The sequence below is a fragment of the Vigna umbellata genome, chromosome 3 (genome assembly GCF_029865625.1).
Source record: "Vigna umbellata cultivar VRB3 chromosome 3, Vumbellata_1.0, whole genome shotgun sequence".
Taxonomy (NCBI): domain Eukaryota; kingdom Viridiplantae; phylum Streptophyta; class Magnoliopsida; order Fabales; family Fabaceae; genus Vigna; species Vigna umbellata.
The window spans coordinates 19,331,727-19,347,453 of record NC_142167.1 but is presented as its reverse complement, the minus strand read 5'-3'; the positions used below and the strand labels follow the sequence as shown (position 1 = coordinate 19,347,453).

The 15,727-nt window shown below is 36.2% G+C and overlaps 4 protein-coding genes across 5 annotated transcripts; 1 reads left to right on the top strand and 3 right to left on the bottom strand.

The window, feature by feature from the left end:
* Positions 1–339: 339 nt before the first annotated feature.
* LOC148201807 (uncharacterized) lies at positions 340–1,323 on the bottom strand. Its single transcript, XM_088110440.1, has one exon. The coding sequence runs from the start codon at positions 1,226–1,228 to the stop codon at positions 803–805; it is 426 nt and encodes a 141-aa protein (XP_087966566.1). The 5' UTR covers positions 1,229–1,323; the 3' UTR covers positions 340–802.
* A 3,793-nt stretch (positions 1,324–5,116) lies between these two features.
* On the bottom strand, positions 5,117–6,265 carry LOC148201806 (uncharacterized). Its single transcript, XM_088110373.1, has one exon. The coding sequence runs from the start codon at positions 5,976–5,978 to the stop codon at positions 5,253–5,255; it is 726 nt and encodes a 241-aa protein (XP_087966499.1). The 5' UTR covers positions 5,979–6,265; the 3' UTR covers positions 5,117–5,252.
* Positions 6,266–10,469: 4,204 nt separating this feature from the next.
* Positions 10,470–12,345, top strand: LOC148201805 (uncharacterized). Its single transcript, XM_088109965.1, has one exon. It carries the CDS (start codon positions 10,627–10,629, stop codon positions 12,088–12,090), a length of 1,464 nt encoding a protein of 487 aa, XP_087966091.1. The 5' UTR covers positions 10,470–10,626; the 3' UTR covers positions 12,091–12,345.
* A 142-nt stretch (positions 12,346–12,487) lies between these two features.
* On the bottom strand, positions 12,488–15,336 carry LOC124821668 (CASP-like protein 5C1). Of its 2 annotated transcripts, XM_047293590.2 has the most exons (4): positions 14,577–15,336; positions 13,431–13,563; positions 13,236–13,339; positions 12,488–12,978 (listed from the first exon to the last, which is right to left on the bottom strand). In XM_047293590.2, exons 1-4 carry the CDS (start codon positions 14,789–14,791, stop codon positions 12,906–12,908), a joined length of 525 nt encoding a protein of 174 aa, XP_047149546.1. In that variant the 5' UTR covers positions 14,792–15,336; the 3' UTR covers positions 12,488–12,905. The 2 variants fall into 2 exon arrangements, with proteins under 2 accessions (XP_047149546.1, XP_047149545.1); XM_047293589.2 differs by lacking the exon at positions 12,488–12,978 and having other exon boundaries at positions 12,984–13,339; positions 14,577–15,329.
* Positions 15,337–15,727: the final 391 nt, after the last annotated feature.

Sequence of the window (15,727 nt, the reverse complement as noted above, 5' to 3'; positions counted from 1 at the left end):
GCTGAAACTTGATTCCAATTGTATGAATATATCTTGAATTGAAGAACTTTACCAATTAATAACCATCTAGGTCCACATAATTTGGAACATAGTTCTTCTGCTGGCTGCTTTTTCAACCCCTACATCTACTTTGAATAGAATGCAGTTAGTCAAATTTTAAATCTATGTGACGGAATCACTTACGTCATATATGTATAACATACATAACAAGATTATTGTTTATGATATTGAGTGAGGAAATCCAACATGAATATTTCTTTCATCAATTAGAATATTATATGTATGGTCTTCTTTCATAAATAAATACAACAGACACGAACGAGTTTATTAAAACCATGATCATTGCAAAGTGCTAAAGCACAACAACTTAAATTCAATTATCTCAAGAAGCTTATGTACAGACATATAGACAACCCAATAGGTCAAAAAATTTAAGTCTAGATAACTATTTGACAAAAAATGATTATTAGCCAGAATAGGTTCTAGCATACAGATTTCATTTCTGGCTTATAATTATGAAGTCTCGTCCATTTCACATGAGTACTCTCCAGAGTAGGAATTGATCGATAATCTGGTCTTCGTCATCTTAATTCCCTTGAAAATGTTAACTTTCAATTCAACCATCATATGTAATTCTTCGTTGTATTTCATGAAATTTTCTGCAGAACTTCGAAACTGCCAGTCTGCAACATATCTAGCTTGTCTCTTGACTTCACCATCAACATCCAGCAGATAAATCCTCAGATTTCACAACACGTGTGAAGATATCACACATGCAATTTCCAAACCCACTTTCCAAAATCTAATGGGAATACCCCAGAGAAACGTTTGAAAGTGTAGGATGCGTACGGAATTTCTTTTGTGGATTAGCTTTCAAGATCGGGTAGTTAGGTGTTGCAGTTGAAGCTAGAGCTGCATTAGCCTTGATGGCCAGTGCCCCCAAGTCCTGAAGAGAGAGTGGAACACGGGATTTGGAAAGTGGTACGAGGAAGTATATGAGACCCAAGTGAAGGTCTTCCGTTGGAGACACAGGAAGCATTGGTGATCCAACATACATGGTTTCTGAGCAGCAGATGTAGCAATTTGGGTTCTCAGACAAGACATGCCATGCCTTAATTGGCTCCTTCAGTTGCTCCAACCTTCCATCTATTTTCACTATGTTCACCATGGATTGCCAACTCTGGTTTCCGCCTTTGACTGAGTATTCAGTAGATGTGCAGATTCCCATGCTGTTCTTCGTTCTTCCGTGCTAGAAACTTGGAGAAAAAGTGTTGTGGATACTAGTTTTTCTGTGAAGGAATTGGGGAGAGTTGGTGGTGGTATTTATAAGCAAAGAGGAAAAAGAGAAGAACTTGAACGAATGAGACATAATTGTTGGATTTATATTATTATAATAAGAAAAGTAATGCAAGAAAAGCACGGAAACTGATAGGAAGGTATATTAGCCTTGAACATGCTTCTTCGTAGCTTCCTTTGTACTGTGCAGATAACGAAACCTATGCACAGTTGTTATGTCGTGCGTAAGTGCTTTTGTCCTCGAAGGTTATGGTCCCGTTTTCCACATGTCGTCAAGGGAAACTAATCATGGCTTCAACGTCATCTTTTATTGTTCAACAACGACAGGAGAAAAAAATATCAGATTGGAGGTACAAAGTATAATTATTATTTTTTCTTGTAGTTCTTGTTTACAGACAAAAGTTTAGGTTAAAACTGCAGTACTTACGTAGGAAGGAGTAATTATAATAAAATTTGATTAGCATAAATCGAGGTTGTTTGGATTGAAGATTTGTCTTCTGGTTACATTGATGAGTTAGTGTTGTATAAAATGATATAGATGATAAAAAAAGTTACTATAGTATATATTATTGGTAATGATATGGGAAATAGTGTTGTTGGGAATAATTTCCTTGCAGATGAGGAAGATGAATGAACGGATGAGAGTGGTGAAAATGACCTGAAAAAAGAAAAGCATGTAAAGTTTGAAGTCTTGGAGAGTGTGTTTGTGTGTGTGGTTGGAAGCATCACTGAATTTTCTGTGATGATACGTATTTTGTTTTCACATGACTCCTAACATTGCATGGGTGAGAGCTTCTTTTTCATCAGAAATCATCTTTTTCCCATTACTGTTTCCACTTTCCACTGTTAGCATTCCCTTTTTTCCTCTCTTTTCTTCCATATTTGTATCATCTTCATCAATCATTAACAAGTTCTTTCACACAACATATAAAGCCATTATCAATCAATCAATATATATATATATATATATATTAAAAGTAAACAATAATAAGTTAAATAAATAATTTAGCTCGAATTTTTTTATATGTTAAAAATAATCAATCAAACAATAAGTTAATTAAAAAATCAATAAAACAAGTAAGTTATAATTGATTTCATTAAGTCATTTAAAATTTACTATTATTACAGATTTATCATTTACTGCTAAAAATTGTAAAATAATAATTAAAACAGAAATCAAGTAAAAAAAATCAAAAGATATTTATCGATTGAAATTAATCAACTTATTTTATTTAATATAGTTAAATTAATTGTTTGGTTATGAAAAAAAAGTTGTATTAAAGTTATTATTGTTATAGTAGATTAAGATATAAAAATAGTGATTATCATTCTGTAATTATATCGTTCTTAATTTATTTCGTTTTATGAAAATAATTGGTTTTCAAAGAATGACATTCTTGAATAAAGTGTGACGGTCTTAGATATAAAAGCACTAATTTTCTGCTTTCTGAAGCAGTTTTAATTTTCCTATGCATCAAGAAAAATATAAATAAAATAAATTACATAAAATAAACTTATCTTTTATACAAATAAAATTTAAACGTGAAGTAAACCACATAAACTTCTCACTGTTAGTATAATTTTGTATCTAAATAAGTTAATAACTTAACAGTATTTTTCTTCGTTAAACAAGTTTATTTATATTATTTTAATGAAGATGGAATTAGATTATCAAGTCGTAATTAATTTTAAGAGTAATCTTATTTAAATGAAGATATTAGATGATGTGAGTTGATATTAGATAAACCGTCTGGATTTTGTAACATACAAATTTAAAATCTAAAAGGTGCATTTTTTTTATACTTAATTTATTTTTTAAAAGAAATAATCTTTCCCACAAAATTTCTCGACAGTCCTTTTACGAATTTATTTTTTAAATTTCCTGCAAAATTATTTTTTATATTTTATTCAGAGGCGATTCAAAGAGAAATCTAAAGTAATTTAAGAATAAAATATATTTTTCTTAGAAGCTTAAAACAATTAGTATTAAAAGAAAAAAATAAACTTTTTTTAAGCATAAAGCAGTTAATACTTACAATAAAATATACATTTTTTTTAGACCTTGTAAGGGTTTTATTAAACGATTTATAATAGAAGGAAAAGTAATTGAGATACATTATAATTCTTATGAATACTCTTCCTAGATGAAATTCTAGATGAAATTGAAAATTATCTAAAAGAGAAACTTAATCACAGGTCATCCGAAAAAAAAGTCAACTAGTCATTATTGTTACTCGTTTCAGTACTAAGGCGACATTTCAACGAGAACATATGAACACAAAAAGGAATATTTGAAATTATTTCCAGCGTGTTTCTTTATAAACGCGGAAAGATAGAGAAAAAAACAAAAAATTACAAATTAAGTGCATAGATTGAGGATCTAAATAAGGAAAGAAAATAGACAAAAAGAAAAAGAAACTACCTGGTAAACAAGAGATAATAAATTATGTCTTTCACATAATTTTGTTATTATTGTTAATACTATAATAAAATAAATAAATAAAATAAAAATAAAATTAACCTATAAAATTTTATACATTTTTTTAATTATATTAATATATAAAAATATTATTCTCTTATATCAATTAAATCATTTCCAAACCGTTTTGTTCACTTTCTTTTCCACTTTTTCATCTCAACAACTTAACTTTATACTTTATTTTTCTTTTCAATCTGAAAAAGAACATTGAAATATAATTTATTTTAATATACTTTATTATTGATTTAATACAATATCTTTTGTTAGTATCATTACTTTTACAAACAATTCGTTTTTACACTCTTTCTTTAATTTAAATAAAGCATCATTTGAAAAAAAAATCAATTTTTAAAAAATAAAAGTAATGTAAAATTTTTTAGTTAAAATATTTATGCGCATTAATAAAATCTATAACATATGTTAATTATATATTGTTTTTTCTTAAAAAAATGACGAAATTACAGAACTTTAATTTCTAAAATAAATGTTTTCCAATTTAATATTTTTAAAATAAACTATTATTTTATTTATTACTTATAAATAATCTTAAATATATTTTTTAGTAACGATAAAATAACTATAAACTTAATCTATAACACGAGAAAAGTGACACATATTCCATTTTTGTGTGTGCATAATATAAAGAATTGATAAAAAAAAATCAAAATAATAACTAATTTTAAGAAATTGCAAGGAAAAAATTACAAGTAAAATTTGTTCCCTAAAGTATAGAAAAAGTACAGAAAATTGATGGAAAAAGTTAAGGACCAACATGAAGGGTGAAGAATAAGATTTAGAATTTTTGAAAAGTTAAAAGAATATTTTTGGGTTTTAAAATAAATAAATAAATAAAGGGGGAGTATAAATAATGAAAGCCCTACTTGAGGTGGGTTCATTTCAAGTCCAGAGCAGCACATATAGGCCCAACAGGTTTCCGAATTGGACCTTCTCTTTGCAACAAACTTAACTAGGACTTCTTCCTGCACCCCATCGTTTTCTTCCTGCACCTTCAATATTTTTATAATGGCCAAAAAACCCTTTTGACTTTGACTGGATTGTGGAGGAGGGGTGTAGGTTTTTGTCAGGTGTAATGGAGTCATACCGGAGTGCAAATTGTGGTGAAGGATATCAAGTCCGATGAGAAAGACCGAATTGCAGTTTACATAACGTTAATATAATTTTAACAGAAATTTAATGTTAATCTAATGAAAATATCTAATTAAATTATATTAATAGACTAAAAGATTAAATTAAACCAAATAAATATTAAAATCGAATTTGTTATAAGAATTAAAACATCAAAATAAAATTTTAGCCTAAATATAATAGAAGACAAGCAAATAGAGGATAAAAAACAGAGTCTATTCAGATTAACAACAGCATCATCGTCAGAACCACGATAAATTTAAAGCAGTGAAGTGAAGTTTACAACCTTAAAAGTTACTAAAGTGATAGACTATGTTCCCTGTCGTGGCCATCAAGCCCTTGACATGAAGGACCCCACAATGCCTGCAATGAGAGCCGTTGGATCTCCCAACACAGCTGATATCACAATCTGCACAGCCAAACCAGCAATTTCACAGCACTTCTTCACCTTCCCTTTACTCCTCCTACTGCTATGAGGAGTGTAGAGTGTGTTCCTCAGACTAGGAATGTTGCTATCAACATTCCTTCCTTTGCAGCGTCCGACATACACCTCGTGCCAATTCTCCACCAACATCTCCCTCACACACGCCACATGCAGATTGTAGTTCTTGCACTTCGATCTGTAACTCCAGCTACGCCCTTTTCTGCCACAACGGTGACAGGGTGAGCTAACTTTTCTGTACAAGTAAAGCTTCACTTCGCCATCATCAAGAACCATTGGTAGCTTGGCACAACAAGGGTGGAGGTCGAAGCCGCATGCTTTGCAGTGGTACACGAAGCCACTCACGTCCTTCTCGCATGCGTTGCAGTAACGGGGTGTGTCTCCTGGAGGTTTGGACATGAACTGGAAGGTGCATTTGGTGTAGAAAGGGTGGAACAAAGTGGGAGAGGTTATCATGGCACAGTGCATGTGAAGGTCGAAGTCACAGATGGAGCATTTGTAACGCGACCCTATGCCTACTTCCTTGCAGCCGTCACATTTGAAGGGGAATTCTGAGTACTCAAATCTCAGCTTGTGTTGTGGGTGGCTGAAATGGGATATCTCACTGTATTTCATGGTTGGTTGTGTATGAAATATCGTATACGAGGCTTTGATGTGATGAAAATGGAAAATGATGTAGCATGCGTTTTGACATTAAGGGTATTTATACGGGAGGGGGTGAGTGGTGTGGATTTCTGTTGCATGAGGGGTAATTAAAGACATTTGAGAGATCATAGTTTTCCTTTGAGTTTTGGGTTGAGTTTGGCTTATTGCAGAAGCAATTGAAAAGGAATTATGCCTCCTCCGAAGATGGTGGTGATGGTGTTAAATACAGACTTCATTGGAATCACCACGTCAACGGGAAGGAAAAGAGCTAGACATAAGGCATATTGTGCTGTGCCCACCACAGAATATATACCAGTTTTTATTTTTATTATTATCATTTATACTTTAGTTCACAGCCTAACCTGCTATAGTCTCTGCATAATTTAACAACTGCTTCATCACTAATTGGTTATCATGTTCTGCATGCAGATCAAGTACAAAATAAAATCAGTGTGTTTTATAACTTGTATAAAACATGAAGATAATATTGCAATCTAGGGATGTTAGGAATAAAAGAGAATGAGTTAGACACGTGTGAGACACGTGTAAGGAGAGTAATATGTTATAGTTGTTAGAAGAGAGAGAAGGTATAAATAATAAACTAAGTAGGGGGAGAGGGGGATGGGAGAATTTGTTCAGACTGGATATTTTCCAGAGGAGGAAGGTTAGGCTTCCTTGGGGTGATTCTTGTATTCTAATTCACTCTTTCATCATTAATACATATATACATACTTTTCCATTCTTTATTCGAGAGTTGTGGTGAGAAGAGAGTCTTGATTAGGTTATTGGCATAAAGTAACCTAACAAATTGGTCCGACCTGCCGGATCCAAATCGGAGGAGTTGCGCGATGGAGAACATGTTGAATGCACTGGAGGAAAAGTGGGAAGGAAGATTTGATTCCATGGAGGCGACGTTGGAGGATATTCAAGCGGAGTGGAGGGGAATGGCTCGAAAAGCAAATCGTGACCGTGGAAGACGAAACATTAATCGCGACCGTGGGAGAAGAAGGAACCAGCGTCGGAGCTCCGAAGGGAGTCGCGATTCCGTCAACGCTGAACGCAAACGGCGACCACCAGAGAAGTCGGAGGACGAAGCGGAAGAGGACAGAGGAGACGTGCAACGTAGCGGGATGAAGCGCATTGAACTCCCAACATTCGAAGGAGTGGACCCCATGGGCTGGATCGCGAAGGCAGAGAAATTTTTCGATCTACAGAACTTGACGGAGAGGAAGAAGATGAAGTTGGTATATACCTGTATGGAGAGAGGCGCGAGCTACTATTGGATTCGTTTCTGGCGGAAGAAAACCCGACATCCAAATTGGAAGATATTCACGGAAGCGCTGACGCGGAGGTTCGGCGAACTGAATCGAGACACCGTTTGTGAGGAGCTGGCAGCGGAGCGACAGGAGGGAAGCGTCAACAAGGACTTCCAGGAGTTGGGAAATTCGGTGCCACAAGCATCGGGAAAACCAGATCACTCATTTTCTGTTTCTGTCGATCTTGGAGCTGGCATTATAAATGGTGTTGAGGCTGTGGGGGCTATTGAGCGAAGATCAGATACTTATTCGTTGATTGGTGATCCGTTCAATCTTGGGTCGACAATGATGAACAGTGATTGCCTTCGCAATGACAAAGAAACCAAACAAAACAATTCGGCAAATAGACCATTTAATTCCGAAAGGGACAGTTCGGTGGAAAGAAAGCTTGATGAGGATATTTTGAGCTCTCAGGTGAGGAGGGTTAGGGATTGGCACTACACTCACTTGGAGCATGATTGTGCTGCTTCACTTAATAATGTTTCTCTTTCCGATGGGAATCACGATAAAGTGTATAGGAGTTTTGGAGGAGATCATGGTATGATTATAAGGGGTCACAGTTTCGTTGTTGAGTATCTGGGAGAAAGAATCACAATTCCCTTGAACCACATTGTAACAAATGTGTCAAATGATATCAAGGAGCCTGGTCAAAATTATAAAATCAAAGTTTTCTACAGCAAATAACAACGATTTCTTTGGTGATACTGTTCTTGTTACTGTTTTACTGGGCAGTTTGAAGGCTGGAACTATACAGTGGTACCCACCTTTGCCACAATGGAAATGTTTTTCGGGGAAGCGTTTTAGTTATGGAACTCTAAATACAGTGGTTCTGGAATTTCCTAGTGAAGTTTGGGATTATGCTGGGGACTACTTGGCAGCAACAAATGCGAGGAGAAACACTGGTCACTACTTTATGTTTTGTAATGTTAGGAACGCAGTTGGGGTTCCTGCCCTTATTGCATTAGAAGTTGGTAAAGTAGCCATAGATGGTCAAAGCTGGAGCTCTTCGGGTCATCTCAAACATGCAATTAAGGTTCTCCGAAAATTTTTTGGGCAGGATTCAGTTCCAGATCATGTTACATATGTGGTGACTGATTGGGATACTGTTTGGGGGGCGATGATGAGTGGACTACGTGAGTCTGTTAGCAAAATGGACATATTGAGCACTGGAAATGAATATATTGTTGAGATGAAGGGATTAGAAATCAGAGACAAACTTTATCTCTTTGAGTCGGGAGGTTTGGATGGGAATTTAGGAGCTACCTGTTTGGCATCCCTGGGAAAAATGAAAGTAGATTGGTGGCAGTTGAGCATGGAGATTGAGCAGGAAGAATGGAAGACATCGGTGGAGGATTCGAGGAGCAGAATGTTGGAAGTTGATAGAATCCAGGAAGAATGGAAGATATTGGAGGAGGATTTGCCACCACCCAAGCCTCCAGACTTGAATTGGAGGGCATCACCTGGGAAGGGAAGAGGAGCATTACGGCAAATAACAGTTCCCTAACTTCAACCTTGAGGACAAGGTTGATTTTGAGGGGGAGAGTAATGTTAGGAATAAAAGAGAATGAGTTAGACACGTGTGAGACACGTGTAAGGAGAGTAATATGTTATAGTTGTTAGAAGAGAGAGAAGGTATAAATAATAAACTAAGTAGGGGGAGAGGGGGATGGGAGAATTTGTTCAGACTGGATATTTTCCAGAGGAGGAAGGTTAGGCTTCCTTGGGGTGATTCTTGTATTCTAATTCACTCTTTCATCATTAATACATATATACATACTTTTCCATTCTTTATTCGAGAGTTGTGGTGAGAAGAGAGTCTTGATTAGGTTATTGGCATAAAGTAACCTAACAAGGGACTTCTTTTTCAGTACATTACAGAATAAGAATTTTAGCATCTATCGAATTGGGTTGCAATGGAATTAATGTATTGCCTGGCAATATTTTAGTGTCTAAATGAGGTGGTTCAGATAACTTCGGTATTGATTGAAGTTTGGTCTGTGTTTTCAACGTACGCAAAGAATCAGAGGCTTTGTTTTGGATATATATAATTGAATTTGTTTAGGTGAAAGCTAAGGATGATTGAGAATCACGGGCACGCAGGCTTCTTCCTGATTGAAGTTATGAAACAAAAAGAAATGGAACTAGGGAATAAATGCCTTCTCATAATTATTAGTAGTTTCGAACCTTCTAATCTTGAGTCCACTCGGTTATAGCCAGGAAAGAAATTATGCTTGATTTAAAGTGTTATCCATTTGTGTCTTCACCAAGAATGCTAATGACCCATGATGCAATTTTGAGGAACTGATTCTGGGATAGTTCTTATACTTTAATATCTTTAGTACATGACAAGTTGGAGTATGAGGTTATGGGATTTTCTTAGCAAAGCATTACCATCACCAATTCATAAAGGCGTTTATTGGAAGCTGTACAGTGATTGAAACGTGTTACAATGTGATAGATGTTTCGGTGGTAGAGAAGAACTTATGCCACATACCCTTTGTCAATTGCATTGCTTCTTAGTTCGTGAGGAACAGATGCTAGCAGAATTATAACCAACCCAGTTGAACAATAATGACGAAATCCTACTTTGATCCTTTTTCTATCCTTTAATTTTTTGACCATTTTTCTTTTTGTTTCTTTTACCACCGAAACAAACATCTGGAATCTTTAGTTATTTTGTTGATAACTTTCTCTGTTCAATTCTGCTACAGCAATGGTACTAGCATGATCTTCATCTAAAGTGAAAGCTTAATATGATTCTTTTTCTGGTCTCTGTTATTGGTGCTGATCTATGTTTTGTCCTTCTCAACTATGAAATTATTCCTTCCAACTTCCCTCTTTAAGCCTTTCAAACTAACCACCTTCGGCAATAGATTAAAAAAAAAGTATCAACACTTCATAATATTAGAAAAAGGAAGTCCCAAGGCCTAAGCAATTTAAGATAAAAGAAGACTACTGATTAGTGTTTTGCTTCAGCTTTTTGGTCAAAGCATCTGCTTTTGGTTTCACATCCATGTTTAATTAGGGAAATTTGATTCCCATTAGAACACAAGATCTTCACAAACTGGTAGTAATTATTGATTTTTTTTGCTGCTGCTAAAGAAAGTCTTCTACTTCCATAAAGCTTAGTTTTTTTATCCTTTTCTTATTCCAATCATTGCCCATTCAATAAATTTGTTACTTGCTGCAGTGAATGCCTCTACTGGATCTATATAATAGTTTTACTTTTTCCCCAAATAAAATAACTAAAATAAAAATGACATCTTTTTTATGGAAAACGATTTTTCAGATCAGAGAAGAGAATGGCGATTCAAGTCCTTGAACAGTTTTCGCAAACACTGAGACCCAAAGCATGGGCTCTGTTTTTTTCTTCATCTTGTTCAAACCATGACTCCCAGAGTTTAGTAAAAAACGTGGTTACAATCCTTATCAATCACCGTTCCAAGCCACGGTGGAGCAATCTCCGTTCGGCGTGTCCCAACGGCATAGACCCCCATGAGTTTTCCCAAATTACCCTCCACCTCAAGAACAAACCCCAACTCGCCCTTCGCTTCTTCTTATGGACCAAATCCAAATCCCTCTGCCACCACAACCTCGCCTCTTACGCTTCCATCGTCCACCTCCTTGCGCGCGCGCGCCTCTCCTCACACGCTTACCACCTCATCCGAACGGCACTTCGCGTTTCCGACCAAACCGACGACCTAAATTGTCGTTTTGCCTCGCCGTCTCTGAACCTTTTCGAAACCCTCGTTAAGACCTATCGGGATTCTGGCTCCGCTCCCTTCGTCTTCGATTTGTTGATCAAGGCGTGTTTGGATTCCAGAAAGGTTGACCCTTCTATTGAGATCGTTAGAATGTTGCTCTCTCGCGGGATTAGCCCTAAAGTTAGCACCTTGAATTCTTTGATTACTGGGGTTTGTAGAAGTCGAGGGGTGGATGCAGGGTATGCAATTTACCGCGAGTTCTTTCGGTTGGATGAGGAAAAGAATGAAATTTCGAGAAGGGGTTGTGGTTTAAGAGTCACACCCAACGTCCATACTTATAATGAGTTGATGCTGTGCTGTTACCAAGATGGTTTGGTGGAAAGGATGGAGGAACTTTGGCATGAAATGAGAAGTAACTGTAAACCCAATGCTTATAGCTATAGTGTGTTGATGGCCGCTTTTTGTGAGGAAGGGAGGATGGGGTATGCACAAAAGTTGTGGGAAGAAATGAAAAATGAGAAAATGGAGCCTGATGTTGTTAGTTATAATACTATTATTGGTGGGTTTTGCAAGATTGGAGATGTTGTTAGGGCTGAAGAGTTTTTCAGGGAGATGGAATTGGCAAGTGTTGAAGCCACTGCTTCAACTTATGAGCATCTTGTGAAGGGATATTTCAGTGTTGGGGATGTTGATTCAGCTGTTCTGGTTTATGAGGATATGTCTAGGAGGGATTTAAGGCCTGATGCTTCAACCCTTGACATGATGGTTAGGTTACTTTGCGGTAAGGGTAGGGTTCAGGAAGCTCTGGAGTTTGTGAGGCGCGCAGTTAGTAAATTTGATTTAATTCCAAGGGAAAAGAGTTATGAGGTGTTGATAAAGGGACTGTGTTTTGAGGGGAGAATGGAAGAAGCGTTGAAGCTTCAGGCAGAGATGGTAGGAAAAGGTTTCCAACCGAAATCTGAAGTTTATGGTGCTTTTGTTGATGGATACATTCGACAAGGGAACGAAGAAATGACAAGAGCTCTGAGGAAGGAAATGCTCCAAAATGGGATACAGAGCTAAATGAACAATAACTTTAGTAGTTTGCCTCATCCAGTGAAAATGATTTTCTAGTAAGGTTTTGAGGCCATCAATGAAAGAACTATATCCTGATCTGTTTTTGTTCTCAGGCTCCATTCATAATGGCGGTTCTTTATCGATAATCAGTTTGCCAAAAACTGACTGCTATAATTTTGACCGATATCCATATTCTGTATAATTGAATGTGCTATTTACTTTTTATCTTTAATTGAAAATTTCAATTATATGCTGTTTCAAGATTGGTCAAGACATAAACCTTTAGCAGTTCACAATCATATAATAATTTCTCGAACTTAATATAGATGGCATCATTCCCCGAAACAACGCAGCCAATTAAACTCAAGTCTTGCACACTTTCTATGAAGTTTTGTTCTTAGCGAATCGGATGCAGTTAACTCCATTAACTTGTGTATATTCCCACGGTTTTGAATGTCAAAAGCTGGAATTTTTAATGGTACATATCAGGACACACTGGCTTGATAAAAACCAGTATACTCGTGTCAGTAGTACTTCAATTTAATGTGTTCAATTCTGAAGCTTGCTTTGGTGTTTTTATAAAAGTAAATGAAGAAGAAAGGCCATATTTGTGATCTGGTTTCAGTTCAGGATGAAGCTGTACTTCGAAAATTTAACTGTTTATTTTGTTTGTTGGTTCTGTATATCACCGCAAATTCTCAACAAGGCCACCAGAGGACTCGGGGGCAAGTGTTGATGGTGAAATACATGATAAGTGTTCAACTCCTGTACGGGGAAGGGAATTACCAAACAGCAGAACTGCAGTGTGCCATCTTTACATGTTAGTATTTTACAATCTTGTATCTGCTATGAAGTTGAGCGTGACATTCATTGGACTCAAGGGGTACTTTGCTCCTGTGTAAAGTTTAACATTTAGCTTCTTTGGAACTTCTCCAAACAAACTTTTGTAGTTATAAATATACATCATTTAAAATCCTGCACCGGGTATTTTACATGACAGAGGAAATTGCATAACAAATAATGATTAATCTAATGATTTTACAGGGGAAGTAAATGAGAATCACAAAGAGGGTAATAGCCAAAGGTTAAATAGAGAGGATGCCAAAGATAGAAACCATGACAAGAAGGCCATAATTGCAGATATCCTGTACCTGCTGCAGAGCTTTGGAGGGCAAAAAGAGCCGTGAGTGTTGAGCAGAAGATCCACAACACTAGCTGTTGAGGAAGCTGCTGCTAGTGTGAGGGTTGATAGTACCTATAGCAAAAGAACTGAAGTCACGAACAGATGGTTGCCATTATCTATCTACATCAACTGATACATAGCACCTGGATCAGAAACTACATACCCAATCTCCCACAACAATAATCAGCAGAATTCCTGGTTGACGAATGGGGCATTTGAGCAGAATCGAATATCCATCTACTAGTGCTAATGTGAAACTCCACGGTATGACCAACCCCATAATTGTAACCAAATAGCTTGGACATGGATAGTAAACACAAAAATAAACCAGTTGATTAACAGAAGAATCAACAAATTCGATTGTACTAATGATGTCTGCTCAGCCCCTAGCATTTAAGTGATGCAAATAACAGAAGCAGGATATTTAACAGATATAAGAGAATATTATCAATAAAAGGTTCAAATGTGCTGACAACCTGAACTGCGGCTTTGTTGTGTAAGTGGAGAGACAAGAGAAAAAGTAATTCCAGTAAAACGTAGGATTTTGTAGTCAAAAACCTTCCGTAAAAAACTAATAAAACGACTTTCTAGCTGAAATTATTTGCTCTCCAGGAGAAAACATTATTATAATTTCAGAATAAATTTTAGACATATAGAGTCCTACACTCTTGTGTTGTTTCCCACTAATTGGATCAACAAAGATCACTCTGATGCCAATTCATTGTACTGACAAGTTCTTGACACTATAGGTGAACAGAGTTTTTCTGCTAATTCATTAGATCATTCTATAGAATACAGGTTTTTATTAGCAAATTGTTCGTATTAAAGAAATGTCAATAGAACAATGAAATGCAGCATCCTTCTGTTTCATCGCTCGGAGCAAAACAACAGTCAAAGGGTGTAGGAAATTTAAAGGTAAATAATTGAATCCTCTCAGCCAGTCTATAGAGAAATGACATCGCTACAGTGAAGCTACCTGTTCTTAATGAGTTGAATTGTCTAATCCTAGAGGGACATTACTTAGGAGTTAATCATTTGTAAAATATTCACCAGTATCATCCTTGGCCTCAAATAAATCACCTTTTTTCTATTCTAGAGCTCAAACTCAGTGCTAGATTATCTAGAATAACATATATATGGAAGAAAACGGTAGAGAAGCTAAAACATTGCATGCAGAATGTCAGGGAGAAATCCTTTTAGAAAATCAAGCCAGAAAAACCAGAGCAACATAGTGGCAAACATCAACTACCCTTTGAGATCAGAATAACAGCAAAGCGAGGGGTGCAAGTAAAAGATAAATGAAAGGTACCAGAAAGCCGTGTAGCTGTAGAATTCAACCCCAAAAGACATGAAGAGAAGGGAAGCAGATGAGAACATGGTCTGGCCCATTCTCAGACTGAAGCTAGCGGTTGTGCCCAAGGAACCAGGTACTTCATCCATTAACTCAGTGCATGGGATGTACAAATACTGTACAAAATCTCTATTTATGGACTTTCCTCTATCATATTTGTTCTTCAAGATCATACCAAACTCGTCTTGTGATCATTGTTTACTTCTTTCAGCTGAAACCATCTAGTGGTACAAAAACATTCTCTAAAGTAGATAAGATCTCACAACTCCCAAGCTTTTATGAAATTCTTGGCCCCTTATCTCCCCTTGTGTCGAGATTGAAACAAGCCAAGGAAGAAAAGAAAGAAAATCCAATATTTAATAAGCACGTGGGTTGCTCTTTATGACAACGAAAACCTTTCTCTTCCAAATAGAAACTTCAAGATAGAATTCCGGCAAGTTTATGTTAGGTGCAAGTTTGGACTATGTGCATAGACTTTTTCTGTCTGCTGATTGAACAATAATGCTGTTGTTTTAATTAAGATGATGGTGTTGACACATGGGCTACTTCGCGGTTCGGTGCCGCTAAATATTTGAGGCTCCTTTGACAGGACTTCAAATGGGATGAGTTCTAACTCTTCTGTTTATAGCAGAACAGAAACGTTTTTGCCTTCTCCACTCTGGCCTCATCATGATGGAAAGAAGAGTAAAATATTTTGAGATACATTCAAAAGGGTTATCAAAAGATGCTTTTTTTTTTGCTTAAAGATTTGGTTCTTTTTTCCATTTGAAAATTTTGTTATATTATTTTGTATGGTTTTGAACCGTCGTTAGTCTTTCTTAATAGGGACCAGACAAGACAAGAGATGCATCTGTGTCCAAAATGAATTTATGAATGGAATGACTAGCGGCAGATTGTGTGCCAGTGCTTTCTAAAGAGGGAACTCAGATTCGCCAATTGTCAAACTAGTATTGACCCCATTTTCATTGGAAAATGATGTTATCATGTGATGCAAGTGCTAGTGGAGTAACTTAGAATGATGGGACAAAAACCTATAAGGACACTCAATTCTGTACCTTTTTGTGATCAACTCACTTTCTTTAGTCTCACTTTAGCTTCATAACTTCTGA